This window comes from Centropristis striata, chromosome 3 (genome assembly GCF_030273125.1).
Source record: "Centropristis striata isolate RG_2023a ecotype Rhode Island chromosome 3, C.striata_1.0, whole genome shotgun sequence".
Taxonomy (NCBI): Eukaryota; Metazoa; Chordata; class Actinopteri; order Perciformes; family Serranidae; genus Centropristis; species Centropristis striata.
This window is the reverse complement of record NC_081519.1, coordinates 39,719,514-39,736,343: the sequence shown is the minus strand read 5'-3', so window position 1 is coordinate 39,736,343 and position 16,830 is coordinate 39,719,514. Positions and strand designations below refer to the sequence as shown.

Sequence of the window (16,830 nt, the reverse complement as noted above, 5' to 3'; positions counted from 1 at the left end):
AGAGACACAAAACAATTACAGAGAGACAAAAATAAATCACAAAGGGACTCACAAAAAACTATGATAAGGGGAAAAACACCCAACAAGGATATGCTTAATGCCTACAAAGTGACACAAAATGACCACAGAGACACAAAACAACTACAGAGAGACAAAAAAAATCACAAAGGGATAACGACTAGAGACTTAACAACTATAAAGAGAGCAACCTGGTCTCACAGAAATCCGTGAAATAGCCACGGATTTCGCTTAACTCAAAATCCGTGGAATAGCCACGGGATCGCTCAAATTTCCGTGAAACTGACACGGATTTCGCTACAATGCAAATTAATGACAGTCATATCCCGTGGCTCTTCCAACATACAAAGTGATTATGTACATTCACTGAGTGAAGATTTAGAAAATAAAACATATATTTCTCGCTAGAAATGTGATCAAATTCCATTTTTATGCAGAAACTAAGTCAAAATATTGATTTTTCACTAAAAATGAGAGAACTGCCCGCCATGTTTTGTGTTCTGACCGCCGGGACCTTGAAAGTCACGTGACTTGGAACAAACCAATAGCCACGGGATATGACTGTCATTAACTTGCATTGTAGTGAAATCCGTGTCAGTTTCACGGAAATTTGAGTGATTCCGTGGCTATTCCACGGATTTTGAGTTAAGCGAAATCTGTGGCTATTTCACGGATTTCTGTGAGACCAGGTTGAAAGAGAGGTGACAGGGCCTTTTGCATGTCTGTGTCCATTGTTTCATAATGACTCTACAGTACATCTGTATCTACAGGTACCTGTATGGTGTCATTGAGAACCAGGGCATCAAACTGTGCCAGATACTGGATGTGGTAGCGCAGAACTACTTGTTTGTACTTTGTCATCAGAGCTCTAAGTTTCTCCATGTGGAACAGCAGCTCCGCCATCTGACTGGAAAGACAGAAAAAGCAAATTAACATGGACTTTTTATTATAATATGTATCATTTCATCACACTTGGTGATAACTGCTCTACTAAAATAACAGCGTACGTAGCTGCTGCACTGTGGAGAGACATCTTAAGCTGCAGCGAGGGAAAGCTTCCCTGCTGCCAGATTTTTGCACACTAAAATGTCACAGTGTGACCTCCGCGGTGGTTTGCTTCCTCTGTGCACCTATGACCTACTTGTCAATGTAGTCCTCAGGCGTCTTTATCTTTGGCATATTCTCAGAGTGTCTGACGAGCCACAGGACCTCGTCACGGGAAAACGACAGAGCCATGAAGACAAACAGGGCCTTGGGGATTTGATTGGCACACAGAACAGAGAAGTGAGAGGAATGTTAGGAAAGAGTCTCAGCTAAGATTGGCAAAAGTCATGATTTCTGTGAAACGCAGGGTCATTCAAAGGAATCCCCCCTCCCTCTGCTGCCCCAATGTTCCCCAGAGTCCGAGATGTGTGCAGCATGGAGGTCACGTGACCAGAATTTCATCTTGGACTGGCAGTAATGAAATGATTTAAATTCCTCGAGCATGGCTGTCATGCTCATTACTGAGCTCCTACCTTTGGTCCCAGAAGTCCAGGTTCATCCTCTAGAACTTTGTATAATTCCTTCAGCGCTCCTCTCAGATACTGCCTCCTCTCTCTGTGCATAGCTCCACTGGTAATAACACAGGAAATAGACATGGACACTCGGTTCCCACAGCTCATTTCAAAGTAAATACACGTCAATGAATATTTATGGCACAAAAGTGGTAAAAACTTTGCCTGTAGTTTCCTGCCGCCTCACCTGTTGAGTATAGCGTGCTCACGGCACTCCTTGATGTCTGCAACTCGCTTGCTATATCTGACAGAAATAGGAAAATAAAGGTATAAGAAAGAGTGATGAGAATATAAAAGTTGAATGTTAGACAACCCACTAGAATTTTGCACAAGAGTGAGTTTGCCCTATGTTGTCAAATGATTGTGAAAGAAGTGAAATAAGAATGATATTTAAAATACATCTTTAACCCATTGTAGCCTGGAAAGCAGATACGTCGTTTTGTAGTATTTGTATAAGCTCTCAAATACTTTTTGAATTTCATTTCTATCTGCTACAGAGGCTGAAAAATCTATTATTTAGTAGGCGTTGACACTTCTGTTGAATTTCCAGAAGAACTTCAGGTTTTAGGGGCTTATTTTAAAATCGCCCAGAGGTTTTACAGGTGTTTTAGGCCTCAATGGGTTAAATCAATTCCCCATTGTTGACTGTCTGAAATACAAAGCTGCATTTTCTATAACCTACTGCTTATCATCTTCCTTTTTATATCAGTATTCATACACACTTAACTTTGTCTGTGGAGATCTAGGAGTTAAATAACTTCACCAGCTGATATGTTGGGCTCTTTAGACTGGACAGTGTGATTAAGGCACAATAAGTTATATTAATCGTGGTTTCAAACAAACATGGATGCATATCTCAGCAGGTAAATTATGCCAAATTATGCATCCACCTCCTGAATTCCACAGATGTAACATGTAACATCTTGGCTGAAAAAAACACATGAAATGATCCCATAGTACATCAGTGCAGTTTACACACCCTTTGATGCTGTCGAAGAGATCCTCGGAGACTTTATGTATGTTGAGTACTTCGTCTCTGGTGAGGACGAGGAAGAGGCCGCTCCTCAGAGCCATCTTCCACAGCTCCTGGGAGGCCGCGTGCGAATTCAGGCTGCTGTGGCACAACAGGAAGCCGACTACAAGGAGCACAGCCAGCAGAATTATGCTAACATCTGTGGGGCTGACACCTGTCTGACTTTACATTGTCATTAATCAAGTATAAGGATATTTTGGTAAAAACTGTAATCTGAGACAATGTTTTTTTCATTCTCATATGTCAGAGTCCTCAATATGTTGAATGGACTTCACTAAGAGTGAATCTCAATTAGACAAAAACATGCACAAAACATGCCAGTAGTCATCTTTGAACATTTTTCATAACATGTTATCTGGCACTTAATTTACATATATATACTGTTGTTTGTAGTTCTGCTTCATTTATATGCAATAAGTCAGTGTGTCTGAATGTGCTGAAGCCACAAAAGGACAAAACTCTAATAATGCTTCATGTAATGTTTATATGTTGCAAACCTGTCATTCAGAATGAGTAATACTTACTAATGATCCATCGCTCCACCACCTCCATAGACAGGTATTCACATGCCATCTGTGGTGAACAGAGAGCTTATTAACTGCAGATACGGACATTCAGCTTTACATGTACTAAGACTTCTGTATGATGGAGTAAAATCCTTTCAGTGTCACTATAAATAATAATAATAATAATAATAATAATAATAATAACACATATATAAATAATTTAGAATGTATTAAAGTGTAGTATACTGTCACTATAGGCAATATTAATAATAATTAAATAATTGATACACTTTTTAAAATGATTATTATATTATAATATTAATATTCATGGTTAAATGACATGTGTGACCATATTCTGTAATGTATTCAAATCTTCTTTGGCTTGCTCTGGTTTATGGTTAATGTATTGTTTTCCTTTTAAAGTTTTTATGTGTTTGTATGAAATGTATTTTCATGCACATGTTCATTTGTATTCGTCATTACTCCTGCCCAGGCACTGTAGATAAGAATTAGCCAAGATGGCTAAACTGGCATATTTACAGAAATGTCTATTTGTATCATGTATAAATAAGTAAATAAGTAAGTAAGTAGGTAAGTAAATAAAAAAATATAAGAAAATCAATCATTTTGGAGATTCTGCTCTATCTAATTTGAACTTTCCTCCATAAATATGGTTAAAAATGTACATTTCATATTGGAGCCTGAGAGAGTTTTCAGTATTCTCTATAGACTTCAAATGAGGGCCATCTGCTTTGAAATAAATGGTTTCTTTTTCATTAGAAATTGCTGCCTGGAGGTGCCTTCCTCGGCTGGACTAGTGGTTCTTGTCTGAAGAGGCCACAGGCAACAGAGATCATAACATTACATCAAAGGGGACGAGGTGGCCGCGCTGCAAGGCTGCAGGGAGCCTGGCAGAGGACTGAACCATGCAGAGAAGGGAGTTGAGTAGAAAAAAAGATCATGGATGAGCAGAGAGGTCAAAAGACAATAAAATGAATCATTTTCTAAATGATAGCTCTATAATGGGAGGACACAGAGCCACTATTATTAAGTGGACCGTATCCGACCTTCCAGACAACACTTATACTGTAATTGCATCATTTCGCTGTGACATCTTCTCTCATTTCTGTGCCTGACATAAGAGGAAAATCCATAGGCGCTTCCCCCCTTCTTCCTCCGCTCTTTCTCCCCGTGTCAGAGATAAATACAGGAAGAGAGGTGACAGGAGGGCGGACTCACAGTGTCACAGCAGGCTGGGTCCAGCATGGCAGCTGGAGCACTGAGCAGGCTGAGGAGCTGGGCGCTCCGCCACTGCTCTGCTGGCAGGTTCCTGCGTGGGTAGACCGCCCTCAGGGACAGCAAGGCCGCCGTCACGGACTGGGAGAGGAAAGGGAAATAAAGTGAGTGAGGAAGCTAGAGAGATGCACAAATAAATGAGAACGATACACTACAGGTCGGGAGATGGCAACACTTCACATCAAGTTGGAGATTAATTAAAAATTAAAAGGACACTCATTGAAATACTTGCAAATTCCAAATTTCAACCCTAGAGAATATTGGAGGATATTACATACTGTCAGAATGTGTAAAAAAAAAACCATACTGACCCGGGGGAGGGGGGTTTACAAGATTAAAGTGGCAAATATACAAGATGCTGATTAGCTGGAAGAAATCCGTGAGGTTCTCCGACCTCACAGAGAGACATGGGGACCCCATTTTGATATCCACTGAAGTTACCAAATATAGTTCTTCGCCCGATAAAGGGTTAAAGCCACAAATTCATAATAATGCTTTTAGAATTAGATGAATTAGATTAAAATATGAAGTTGGCTTAACCCTCTGAACCCCAAGCTGTTTCAAGGCTTTTTTTGCTCTTTGCGTTTTACTCACTGTAGCCTAGCATCTCATTGTAATATATATAAATCCTGCAGCTCTATGGAATCAGCTCAAACATGGCTAGAAGTGTGAACAACTCAAAAATATATTTTGTGTAGTATAAGTTATAATGAGATACATTTTTTCTTTTTAAAAAAAATGTATCTCATTATAATTGGAACCTACTTACAACTTCTCCTGCCCTCTCCCCTCTGATCTGTGTAAACAGCCTGCAGTTCTGTCTGTCTCAGCAAAATCAATTATGGCTTCACAGTGTCGCTGTAGCAGAATTTAATGTTTTAACAGGATCTAATTATTACAAACGGTTTGTGTTTAGCCAAGTTTTAAATGACACGTTTAGAATAAAGTGATTTTTACAGAAATACCACAATTTTAAACTTTTTTTAGTTATTTTTTCTAACGGAGTTGCTACCCATGATTCATTCAAGGACTGTCGGAAAGTTCAACTTTCAACAACCATTCCTGTTTTTACAGTTTCTTTATATGATAAACTGTGGGGTTTTTTTTACCGATCTTTTAAAGAAAACATACATTTCAAGCTCGGTGAGTTAAACTGAACGTTTAATCTACTTACTGTGTCACAATCAAACCATCCAATTAAAGTAAATCAGCTGTTTAAGTGGCTTTGTACTGGGCTGTTTAAAAACAGTGACAGTGACAGAGCTTACCCTTGTGTGAGGGCCAAACTCCTCCGTGAGCTTTTTCCAAGGATGCTCATACTCCACAAACATCTGGCCGAGCCGCGGGTAGGACGGGTCACTGCAAGATACAGGACGCAATTAATCAAGAAGGAAAAGAACATTACAGTAATACAGCTTTGCCAATATTTTGCCTTCTAGAATCCGTAACAGATTTCACTGATAATAAAAGTATCGGATTTCATAAATATCCTACAGCTTAATTGTTTTGGGAGGCTGAAATAATAAAGAGCTGAGACTGTGTGTGGTGTGCAAGTCAAATGTGACATTAATGTATCTTTGTGTTCCCTGCTCACGTCTCAAACTGAGATAAGCATCCTGAATTTGCATTTATTTTTTTGAGTATATGAATAAATATCATCCAAAGTGGGCGGACTCCAAATGTCAGAATACCACTTGGCACTCAGAAAAGGTTAGTGGTGGGCTGTTGATGTCTGCGGCAATTAAAATTCAAATTAATTATGAGGTTCAGAGAAGCAGTGGTATTGATGGATGTGGAGAGTCGTAATGGATTTAATTAAAGCGCTTAAATGAAGTGTTTGTGGTGGAGAGAAAGCTGCACTTAGCAAATACAACCAGTAGTTGGCTGAATGTAGTCTTACAGTAACCCACCTATCACATCAAAGACTTAGGCAAGAAAAAATAAATTACCCTTAAAGGCACACACGCAAAGTTTACACAGAACATGACAGTTTTACTGTAAGCATACTGTAAAACTTTTTCTGTTCTATCATATTGTAAACAGTATTTCTAATGTACCTCCTAAACAGTAAAGGAAAAAACAAACCGATTTTCTTTTTACTGGAATGCTTTTGAATGTGAACATTACATGTGGACATACAGTTCCCAACCAAGAAATTTAGTGTAAAAACGGTTGATTGCATGTTTTGCATGCAAATACCTGTAAAACTGAAACATAAAAGTCTATGCACTTTTTGTAATGTCAACAATAGCCAGTATTTTGAAACCTGGTGTACTTTGATTGACTGCATGTACCTTGTGAAGTGAAAACAAGTGTTATTCTTTGACAGAATAATTTCATTTTGTGTCAGATTTCCAGTGTTTTGGTAAAGTTAGTGTGTGCGAGAAAGATGTGTTTTTGATAAGAAAATTATCCATTTGGTCAATTGCGTTTTGTAGGTGTGAGTCTGTGTTAAGAGTTTAGAAAAAGTATCTGAAGTATGGGTCAGCGCTTGTTAGCGATTGAAAAAAACTGTAATAAACAGCGGTGAATAAGAGAATATTGTTTGTGTTTCCTCACCTGCTGCCGTTGGTCATCTCATGGGCACAGTTGAACATTCCCACCAGCGCCTTCTTGTCATCGATGCGAGAGAGCGTTACGATAACAGACGTGTAGGTGATGATCAGGTCCAAGTAGTTCCTGGTGAAGTCAAAGTTGATTGCCTGGAATATATAAATTTCAGAGCAGCTCTGAAGTTAATGTCTCACTAGAATGTAGTACAGATACAGCAGATCTAATATGGAGACTGAAAATTTTTTTTTTTAATGAACATCAGGAATGGAGCCAATTATTAAAGGGGACATATTATGCTCATTTTCAGGGTTATATCTGTATTTTAGGTTTCTAGTAGAAGATGTGGTAACGCTTTATAATAAGGTCCTTAATAACCATTAATTAACAAGTAATAAGGCAATGTTCTCGCTTTAGATCCGGTAGTTGCAAAAAGCATAGTTAACTTAAAGTTAACTTATAATAGATGAGCAATAAAGTATATTTTAATATCAATAAGCAAACAAAATAAGATTAATAAAGGCATGGCAAAGACATAATGGGTGGGTCATGGGTGTTTGTAATGCCATTATTAACACTTATATAAACTTATAAACACACAATAATGTTAATAAGCATCTTGTAAGGACTTACAAGGGCCTTATTACTTGTTAATTAATGGTTATTACAAGGACCTTAATATAAAGAGTTACCGAAGATGTTTACATTCTGTAGCTCTTTGGAGTCTTGGGGTATTTTGTCCATTTTTTAATAATTTTCATTCTGCCTGTATAACACTTAAAAAATGTTTACCATGCCGTGTTGGCGTCATTTTCTTACAGCACAACTTCACCTTTATGACCTGCTCATCATTTTTCACTGTGAGTTACTAAATTAAGATTTTGAACGATTTGAATTGTTGCAAATGTGAACACACACTGAGTATATAACATGTAAGAGGTAAAATGAGGATAAATTCAAATTAAATATTTTTTATACTAAATATATTTGACCATATCTCTGGTTCTACTAGGCCTTCTATCACAAAACAAAAACTGTCACAGAGTTTTAAGCCAGTACTTTAAAGGAAAGTTGAAGGCAGAGCTTGACGTTTACATCGTTACATCATGTGATTTGATCACGTTGGTGTGATCGGGGAATCTAGAGGCTGAATGTTGTCATACTATCCGTCTGAATATACTGTAGGTATTCACCTTGTGTCTACAACATTCTGTTTGAGCATCCCTTGCGAAAAATCCCAGTCTTCTCTGAATGGCGTGCAAGAAAAACATGGCACCCATACCACGCAAAGTTAATTCTCAAGCCGTGGGTGGAGGGACACAGGAAGAGGAGTTGAATCCAACTGACTCTTTGAATCACGTTTTCAGATCAATGCAGCTCACAAAAAAATAAATCTCATTTCACAGTTTGTGGGTTGGTTGGTACTTCAGATACCACATGTGTATGTGCACAGGCAATAAATATGTCCCCTTAAGCTGTCACTCTCAGTTTGAACATAGTTTTTAAATTATGCTTGTTGGTTGGGAAAAAAATGCAAGTATATGCATTTATAGAGAACAGCTGGAATCTGTTCATTATAAGACACACACAGCCTGCAGTCTTATAAAGTAACACGTTTGGCATAAATATGATTTTTGGGGGGGAAAACACCTGATATACAGAAAGAAGTGAGTTATGCTGAGGCAGGCATTTTAATGTTTTAGATATTTTGTTCCTTTTTCCCAACCTGAAAACCGGTCTTCATGGGAATCCAATACAAATGAATGAAATCAAATTAATGACCACTATTCTCCTGTAGCTACTAATAATAGTTACCTTTCAAGCTGAGAGGTTTCGATAGATTATGATAGATTTGGGGTGAAATATCTCTTTGATATCATTCCCTATATATCACAACAAATGGGTCTGCAGTTAAATTCTGTAAAAAGGAAAAAGGAGGGGAAAAAACAAATCTCCTGCACAGATGCTCCAGAAATAAATGAAAGCATTGTGTGCTGCTTAAAATGCCCACAACAACTATGCAGATCAGATCACAGGAGACACAGATCGCTGAAATATACTGTAGGATATACATAATGCACAAGGCAAGAGGTGCCATTTTAATTATGATAATATAAGAAATATGAGAAGCTGAACAGGAGGAGTCTGTGGGCGGTGAGGAAAGAAAACGTAACCTGAGAGGAGTAAACAGCATCTTAGCAGGATGAATTAAAAAAGATGAGAAATGAGTGACAGCTTGTCAGATTATCAGCAGATGTTGTGCATGACTTCAGTGTTTTCCCTGGCTCATAAATAAACATAAATATATTATTAACACTTACAATATCAAAGAAGCACTGACAGGCATCTATGGTGTTCAGCAACTCATAAACGTGGTCCTGAAGGAAGAAAGAATTCGATTAGAACAGAGATTTAAATCATGTTAAGCCTCTAAAGTGTCTCCCTCGACACATGGTTTTCATAGCTTCCTGTAGGCTAATGATCATAACACATTTACATATTTTTAACGTTATGATTGAGTTATTCTCAATCCTACAAATACAGATGATGCATTGGCCTGGCTGTGACCTCCATCACACAAATATGTAAATGTGAAGGGAGGTTTAACAAACTGCAGAGGGCCAACCTGTCCTTGATATTTGGAATAAAATCTATAATTTTCTTTCAGTAGAATAAACCACTCTATATGTAAATTTATTCTGGAAGCCAAAAGCTCAGAAGGAAAACAGAGAACGAAAGAGAGAGAATACAGCAAACACCATCATTGCCCTCTATTATCAGATTTGTGTGTTCATAAGAAAAAAAGAACAATATATATTTGGGATTTGCATTCTTTTTTACTATTTGTTATGTAAACAGTTGTTATGTTATGTTTCTTCCTCTCTGCAGTTCTTAAAAAGGTCCTTGTGGTGTAATGTAAAAATAAATCTGGACTTTAAAACCTGAAAGAAAGAGACAGAAATAATAATAAATATTTACCCTGAACTCGATGACATCCAGGAAAGAGTCGTAGTAGTTTGATGTAGCTGTCAAGACTTCAGATTTTTGTCGCTGTATGCTCGTCAGATGTTGCTGCAAAAAATTATATATATATATATTAAAAATATGTTTTCATTCAGGTGTTATGAAGTACCACATTATGTGAGGAAAGCCTATTTATTGACCTTCTTCTTGTGACTTAAAGCAACTATCAATACTTGTTGATTAAGCGCCCCCTGTGGCCAAAGGTGGTAGTATGATCAACACCTGTTTGTGACGTGGAAATCTTCATCTTTCTAGCCAGTGCATTTATATTGGAAGCATTTTTTTTTAAAAGCCAAAATTTATTATCAATACTACATGGTCACCTGTAGAGTTGGAATAAAATATATTTATATTTTTATTTCTTTCCATGAAATGATTGTGACAATGTGAATTATTATTGACAGATAAAGTGTGTATCTTCTCAAAACGTTATTAATCGATCTCTTCCAAACATATCACAATGGAAATGAAATCACAATTAACAGAGGATTGTGTCTGAAAACATAATGATTCCAACTTTATGGGCAACCATGTTTTTTTATTTGTTTGTTTGTTTTTTTGCACCTGTTTGCAGGATGTATCTATTTATGTCTATTATCAACAAATAAAGGTGTAAAGTAAAGTTAGCCAACATGAATTTATAAATTGATATAAAACCCTATCTTGTAATGTATTTTATAAAATAAACTAGAGTGCCGTAAATTTAGTCATTTCATCTGATTTTGCAGGGAATCTAACCTAGGAACAGGCATGAAGAATAAGTATCTAGAAAAAACCATTTTCTCACTGATGGTCTTGTTTGTTTGTGTAGGTCATATAAAGGCATCAGTAATACATTGAGACTGTTTCATAAGTGTTAAAAAAAACCCTTGTAGTTGATTAAGGTTAATTAACTTCACTTGCTACTTGATTAAACATCAGCCATATGATTGCATGAAATAAACAAGTATATAAACAGAGTATGGCCACAATAGCAGATGAATCATATAGCTAATATCATGCAATATAATATCGTAGCCCTTCAACTTGCAGGTACTTTTTGAGGCATAAAGTGAGGCCAGAGATGAAATACACACATTTTAACAATTTATTTTCACAAGTCACTTGTTTTACAATTCCAATTTTTCTTGAGATCAAAAGATAGTTCTAGGATGGAAAAAAATAACCATGAGACAGGTTTGTTGTGAATTCGAACCAATGTCATAATTTGAGGGAATCACATAATAATTATTTACTGACTGAGCTCAAACATCATCACAACAAAACAAAACTTGAAAAATCAGTACAAACTTGTCGCTGCATAGAAAGAAGCAGAAGTCCTACTTACAATGTTTCCTCTGAAGTCAATGCTGGGGAATTTCTTGTTGATGTACTTGACGGCGGACTCCATGACTTTATCTGTCAGGAGGGATGGCCGCGTCTTGGGGTCTGCACATGTCTGTAACAGAAGAGAAGATAACGGTGTGAGAATGCAATGTGATCAGTTTGCACATTACACCGTATTTGTCATGTTTCACTGCATGGGGAGATTATGACAGTTAAATGCTTGATATTTTGCACATTTTCATGCTCTGTGGGCTCTCTTTGCAGGATTTCATTTTTTAGATTCTGAGTGGCATCCAGGCACCGGTTATTAAAGCAAGCTTGTCAGAAGGAATATCCACAGACTAGCTGTGTGGGTAGAGCAGGTTCAGTAATAATGCTCTCCCCATCTCCCTCAACAACCAGCCTGAAGGTGACCTTGTGCAGTTAACACTGAACTGCTCCTGTGGGGCTGGTTAGAAGCTGACAGCAGAAGACCGTGGTGCAGCTCCCAAGTGTGAAGTCCGACTGAGAAAAATAAAAAATGCATGCATGCTCAGCACATCTTCACTGGGCTCAACATAAGACTGTTCTTCCACTCCTCCTCCTGACGAATGCAGTCATAAAGTACATGCAAATACATCAGACGCAGAAAGGGGGATGTGTGAGTGTGCACAGAACACAAAAAAATATTCTATTTTCAACCAACATGAACATAAGAAGCACAGCAGCAGCTTCAACCTGCCACAACAGCAGCATGTGTCCTTCTACTGAGAGCGTCCTGACACCAGGCATCCGAGTGTGGTGAGGCATTAGTTCTGCAGCTGACAAGACAAGAAGGCTCTGCAGAGTCATCACCACAGCTCACAAGATCTCCAGCACAGATCAACCTCGATCTATAGCTCCCTGTTTCCTGTGGAGCGCAGCCTGCTTCCCAAAGGATCCATCTCATGCCCAGGACTCATCACTTATTAGTCCTTCTGCTCTCAGGAGAAGCCCGACAGGTCCATTAACCTTCTGAACCCTGAATAAAAAACTTACAATTGTGATATTTCTGTCAAAATTGCCTTATTCTACATGTCTAATTTAAAACATTACCAAAAAATAAACCATTTGAAATAACTAGATACTGTTAAAAACATTAAATTCAGCTCCTCAGCTAAACTGTGAAGGCATGATTGATTCTCCTGAGACAAATGGTCATGTGACAAATATTCACTGAAAATCAGACAGAACTGCAGGCTGTTTACAAAGAGCAGAGAGGAGAGGATGGGAGAGGTTTTTTTCCAATATTCATGAAACTTGCAGGCACTTGGAAAAGTGTTGTCTATGTAAATCCCCTGTTAGTCCATTTTTTTTAATATAATTTATCAGAGAAATTCAACTTGTGTTTTGTTCTTTTTTATGATTTGTGTCAATACAACTGTGTTATTCTGCACAAAAGACATTTTTGAGTTGTTCCCACTTCTAGCTTGTATATATTGCAGTGACATACAAGGGAAGGGTCAGCAAAATGTAAAAAAGGCAAAAAACAACAACAATAACAACAACAACAACACCCTGAAGCAGCGTTCAGAGGGTTAAAACGCAAGCCTCAAGATTAACGAACAGTTTCTACTATCATCACACTGACCTCTGCACTGAACACCCCCCAAAGACTTTATTTACACTGTACATCCTACCTGTGTGCAAGCCTAATTATTTATTATATTCATTTTCACAGTATTTCTGTGCAATATATTATTCTCCAGAAATACAATTCACTATCAGCAGAATACATAAGGGTGTGTACTGGGGAGTAGCAGAAATTCGAATATGTTTATTTTCTAAAAAAAAAAAAAAAAAAAAAAACAGCAAATAATATCATAGAAATAGATATTTCTTCTACTCAGAGACATGAGTCACATGAAACATTGACCCTGCATGAGACACTATGTTTCTTGAACTAAGGAAAACTAAAGTATGAGGATGTGGAAATAAATTGTAAGATAAATTACATGCCAATATTAAATTAATTTGATGCTTTGAAGGAACAAAATTTATTTATTTTTGTTATTTATTTAACAATATTATTATTATTTATTATTTTATTATAAGAATATTATTTTACTTTAACGGTGGGACAGATAGAGATACAGAAACCAGCGTCTCTATACACTTATGGTTTATTAGACAGCATAACATGTGTGTGTTTGTGAATCTGTATGTGTGTCACAGTGTGTGCATGTGAGCCGACAGTTTTTATCCTTGTAACTCTTTTATTGTTATTCGATATCTTGTATATTTAGGCTCTGCTCAGGCATTGCAAGTTAATTTCATTATATGCACCAGCATAATGTCATTAAAGAAATTCTATTCTGTTCTGAATCTCACGAGGAGAGTGTCACTTCCTGCCTGTCTCCAGGAAGGAAGTGACACTCGTCCATTTGTCTCAGGAGAATCAACCATGGCTCGTCCACAAAAGTATAGGATTTTCTCATGTTATTTTGCTCGTCTCTTTGTGTCTGATCTGATGTGAGTTTCACAGCGTTCAGTTTAGAATAACTGAAACTTGAGTTGACTGACAGCCCAGACTGACTTCCTGTTTGCACTTCCTCTTTGGAGAAATAAGCTCAGTTGCCGTTGGAAGATTGTAACAGTGTTAAAAACAGTGTACACAAGTTGTTTTTAACAATTATTTCTGGTATATTCATCACAGCAGTTTGAGTTACAGCTCCTTTCTTAGTAACGGTGCATTACTAACATTACATTATTACTATGTGGGTTGCATCCTTATAAGACTCTGTAGCACTTTTGTGCATTATGAATAAAGTATTTCAACATGTTTGACTTCATATAATATATAATATAATCAATACATATTATTTGTATTGTTGATACCAATGTGGATTGTTATCTGCACAATCAAGCTCTCATTCCCTTTAATAGTCTGAAGTCTGACAACATAAATTCAAATATGATTAAATTTTAGTTCATTTCTAAGCAGTGTTAACTATGTGTTGATATCTATACTCTTATATGTGTCTTTGTATTGTGTTACTATTGTACTTAGTTACATGTTTTGAGAAAAATTACCACGGAGTAAGCGTATGAGACGAAAGTCAAGTTCCTTATTTCTGTCACACAGAAATAACCTCACCTTCTTTATGTAGTTCATGCGTATTAACACCCCGCTCCCTCTCTCATTGAGGATGGAGAGCTTTTCAGCCAGTTTCTGTTGGTAGTCCATGGCTCCAGAAACACTGCACCTCTCCCTCCGTTTGAGCCTTGGCCTCCTGGTCCTTTGTAAGCGGTCGAACCCTCGGAAACAAGTGCACCCAGGGCCTCACCCTGACACAAGGTCACATGGGGCTCATGGGTGGGGGGGCGGAGCCATGAGCTGAGCTGAGTGTTAAATTCACCCAAATACTGCAGCTGTATGTTGAAATTTGATAGAAATTAAATCAAAAATAGACTGAAATTTCTCGAGGGAAAAAAGTTTATTAATAAATTCAAAATAAAAATTCAGAAGGTATAAAAAATATTTTTAAAAGTTGGCAGAATAACTGTTATTTTTTAAAAATACATTAATTTCAGGCAAATTTTAAGAAATTACACTATACAATTGATGCTTTTTTACCATTTTAATTTGATGCTGAAGAGAAAACCTATTGTATATAATAATAATAATAATAATAATAATATACTTTATGTCATGTATATAAAAAGTAACAGCATGCTTCCTGTATATTACACTGTCTATTGTTATTTTCAGTTTCAGTTACTTCCTCTTGCTGTGTAAAAAAGACTGCTGTGAACAGGAAGTGGCAGAAAGGAACAAATAATTTTTATGTTATCCAAGCAGAGTGTATTGAATACATTACTTCTACAGAGAATAAAGTAACAAGTAAATAAAACAAACTATGAATTTTAAGACCTGTTGGGGGAGGGGGGGAGGGTTTCACCACAAGATGGCACTGTTTACTAACTAAAAAGTGTTTCTCACATGAATCAGGGATCAATTATGCAACAGAGTGTGAGGGATTTAAGCTCTACCCCAAAAATGCCGTTACCCCACACATGGTGGTAACAAATAACAAACCTAAATAATAAGCTAAGAATGGGACAGACATGCTATAATAACTGTAGGCCAATGTGAGATGTATCCTTCTAAGAGCTTAAAGGTAGCATAACAGATATTTTATGCTACATATTGAGTTATATATACCAGCTTCACATTCACAGAGGATGGAGTACACTTTGTTGTGACTTCAGGGGACCATGAGACCTCATTAGTTTGTGGTAAGAACACTGAGCCTCGTGCAAGAACAGATTTGTTCTTATGTGGCTTGTACAAATGATTTAGGAGAACTCGCTGATTCACCCGTGTTTTTAATGTTCTCTTAGGCACAAACACAATTTATGAGTGGCCTTCATTAATGTTTTGTATATTATAATTACTTTGAAACTTATTTGAGCTTGAAAATCCTGTATAAATTACAAATGATAAACTGAGAGACAGGAATACGAAAATGTGTGCAGTCTTGCTTCCTTTCTGGGCAAACAAATGGTTTTAAAAGGCTTGTAAATCTTACAAGAGTCCAGATCTTGTCTCTTTAATTTGGTTCCTAAGAAATAACAGAATGTGTCATTCACAAATAAGCTGAAATGAGGCCGTTTTTGCATGTAAACAGTTATACAAACCCCTATTACCTGGGAAGCAGCTGGCCAATTGCATTACTTCCACATGTCACTTTCGGCATAATTACTGAGACTAAAGACTTTGTCATGTAAACTAGAAAGGCCCCAAGTTATTCAGCAACCAAGTGTTGCTCTCTGTTTTTCCCGCAAAACCTCAATTACTCCTCTTGCAGTTTAACTCAATAGAAGAGTGCCGGTGTAGAACACTGCAGAGCTCGGAGAGAGTCATTTTCTTAATGAGAGTCACTGGAGTCAACCACAGCAAGCGCAGCACTGAGCAAAGTGATGATTGATGTTAAATGGACTCAAAGAAATAATCTGTTTATTATTTCCCTACTGGCAGAAGCTCAGAGAGCGGTAGACATGTTAACAAGGCTGTCTGGGGAAGCAGGCGGGAGGATGTGGATGTGGGAGGAGAGCGGGGTGCAGGGCATGGGGGGTACCAATTTATAAACCTCTTACCCTCGCTGAACCAAGGGAAAAATTTGGATTCCTACCTGGCTTATTACTGAAGGGAGAGGTGCATGAGGCTGTTTGTCGTCCCGATTGAGAATCTGTGAAAGCAGGGACTTGTTCCGGATGCACAAGCTGTAGCTGAAACAGAGTTATTAAACACACAGTCACAGATTTGGAAGTAAAAAGTGAGGAGGTGTGGAATGAGTGGATAAAAAACACGACTTTAGAGCTGCTGTAAAACTGTGCTGAATGGAGATTATTCAGGCTGCCTTTGGAGAATTATTTGAGTTAAAAATATAAGGGACAGGTGTATAAAACATTACTTTTAATTAACTTGCACTAATCATATCTGAGCTCTATGAGACAGAGTAAATTAAGAGCAGTATAAGAAGAATTTTAACCATTTAGC

The 16,830-nt window shown here is 37.4% G+C and overlaps 1 protein-coding gene across 1 annotated transcript in view; it reads right to left on the bottom strand.

Annotated features, from left to right (window-relative positions):
* Positions 1–14,569, bottom strand: part of nckap1l (NCK associated protein 1 like) — a 35,740-nt gene extending 21,171 nt beyond the window's left edge. Inside the window, exons 1-13 of the mRNA XM_059330286.1 lie at positions 14,425–14,569; positions 11,311–11,421; positions 9,939–10,031; positions 9,281–9,337; positions 6,969–7,111; positions 5,678–5,768; positions 4,353–4,490; positions 3,132–3,180; positions 2,554–2,710; positions 1,762–1,818; positions 1,536–1,632; positions 1,160–1,269; positions 793–925 (exon numbers count right to left, since the gene is read on the bottom strand). Coding sequence (XP_059186269.1) covers positions 793–925; positions 1,160–1,269; positions 1,536–1,632; positions 1,762–1,818; positions 2,554–2,710; positions 3,132–3,180; positions 4,353–4,490; positions 5,678–5,768; positions 6,969–7,111; positions 9,281–9,337; positions 9,939–10,031; positions 11,311–11,421; positions 14,425–14,514 — 1,326 coding nt within the window. The 5' untranslated portion in view covers positions 14,515–14,569. The remainder of the gene's footprint in view (positions 1–792; positions 926–1,159; positions 1,270–1,535; positions 1,633–1,761; positions 1,819–2,553; positions 2,711–3,131; positions 3,181–4,352; positions 4,491–5,677; positions 5,769–6,968; positions 7,112–9,280; positions 9,338–9,938; positions 10,032–11,310; positions 11,422–14,424) is intronic.
* Between the last annotated feature and the right edge of the window lie 2,261 nt (positions 14,570–16,830).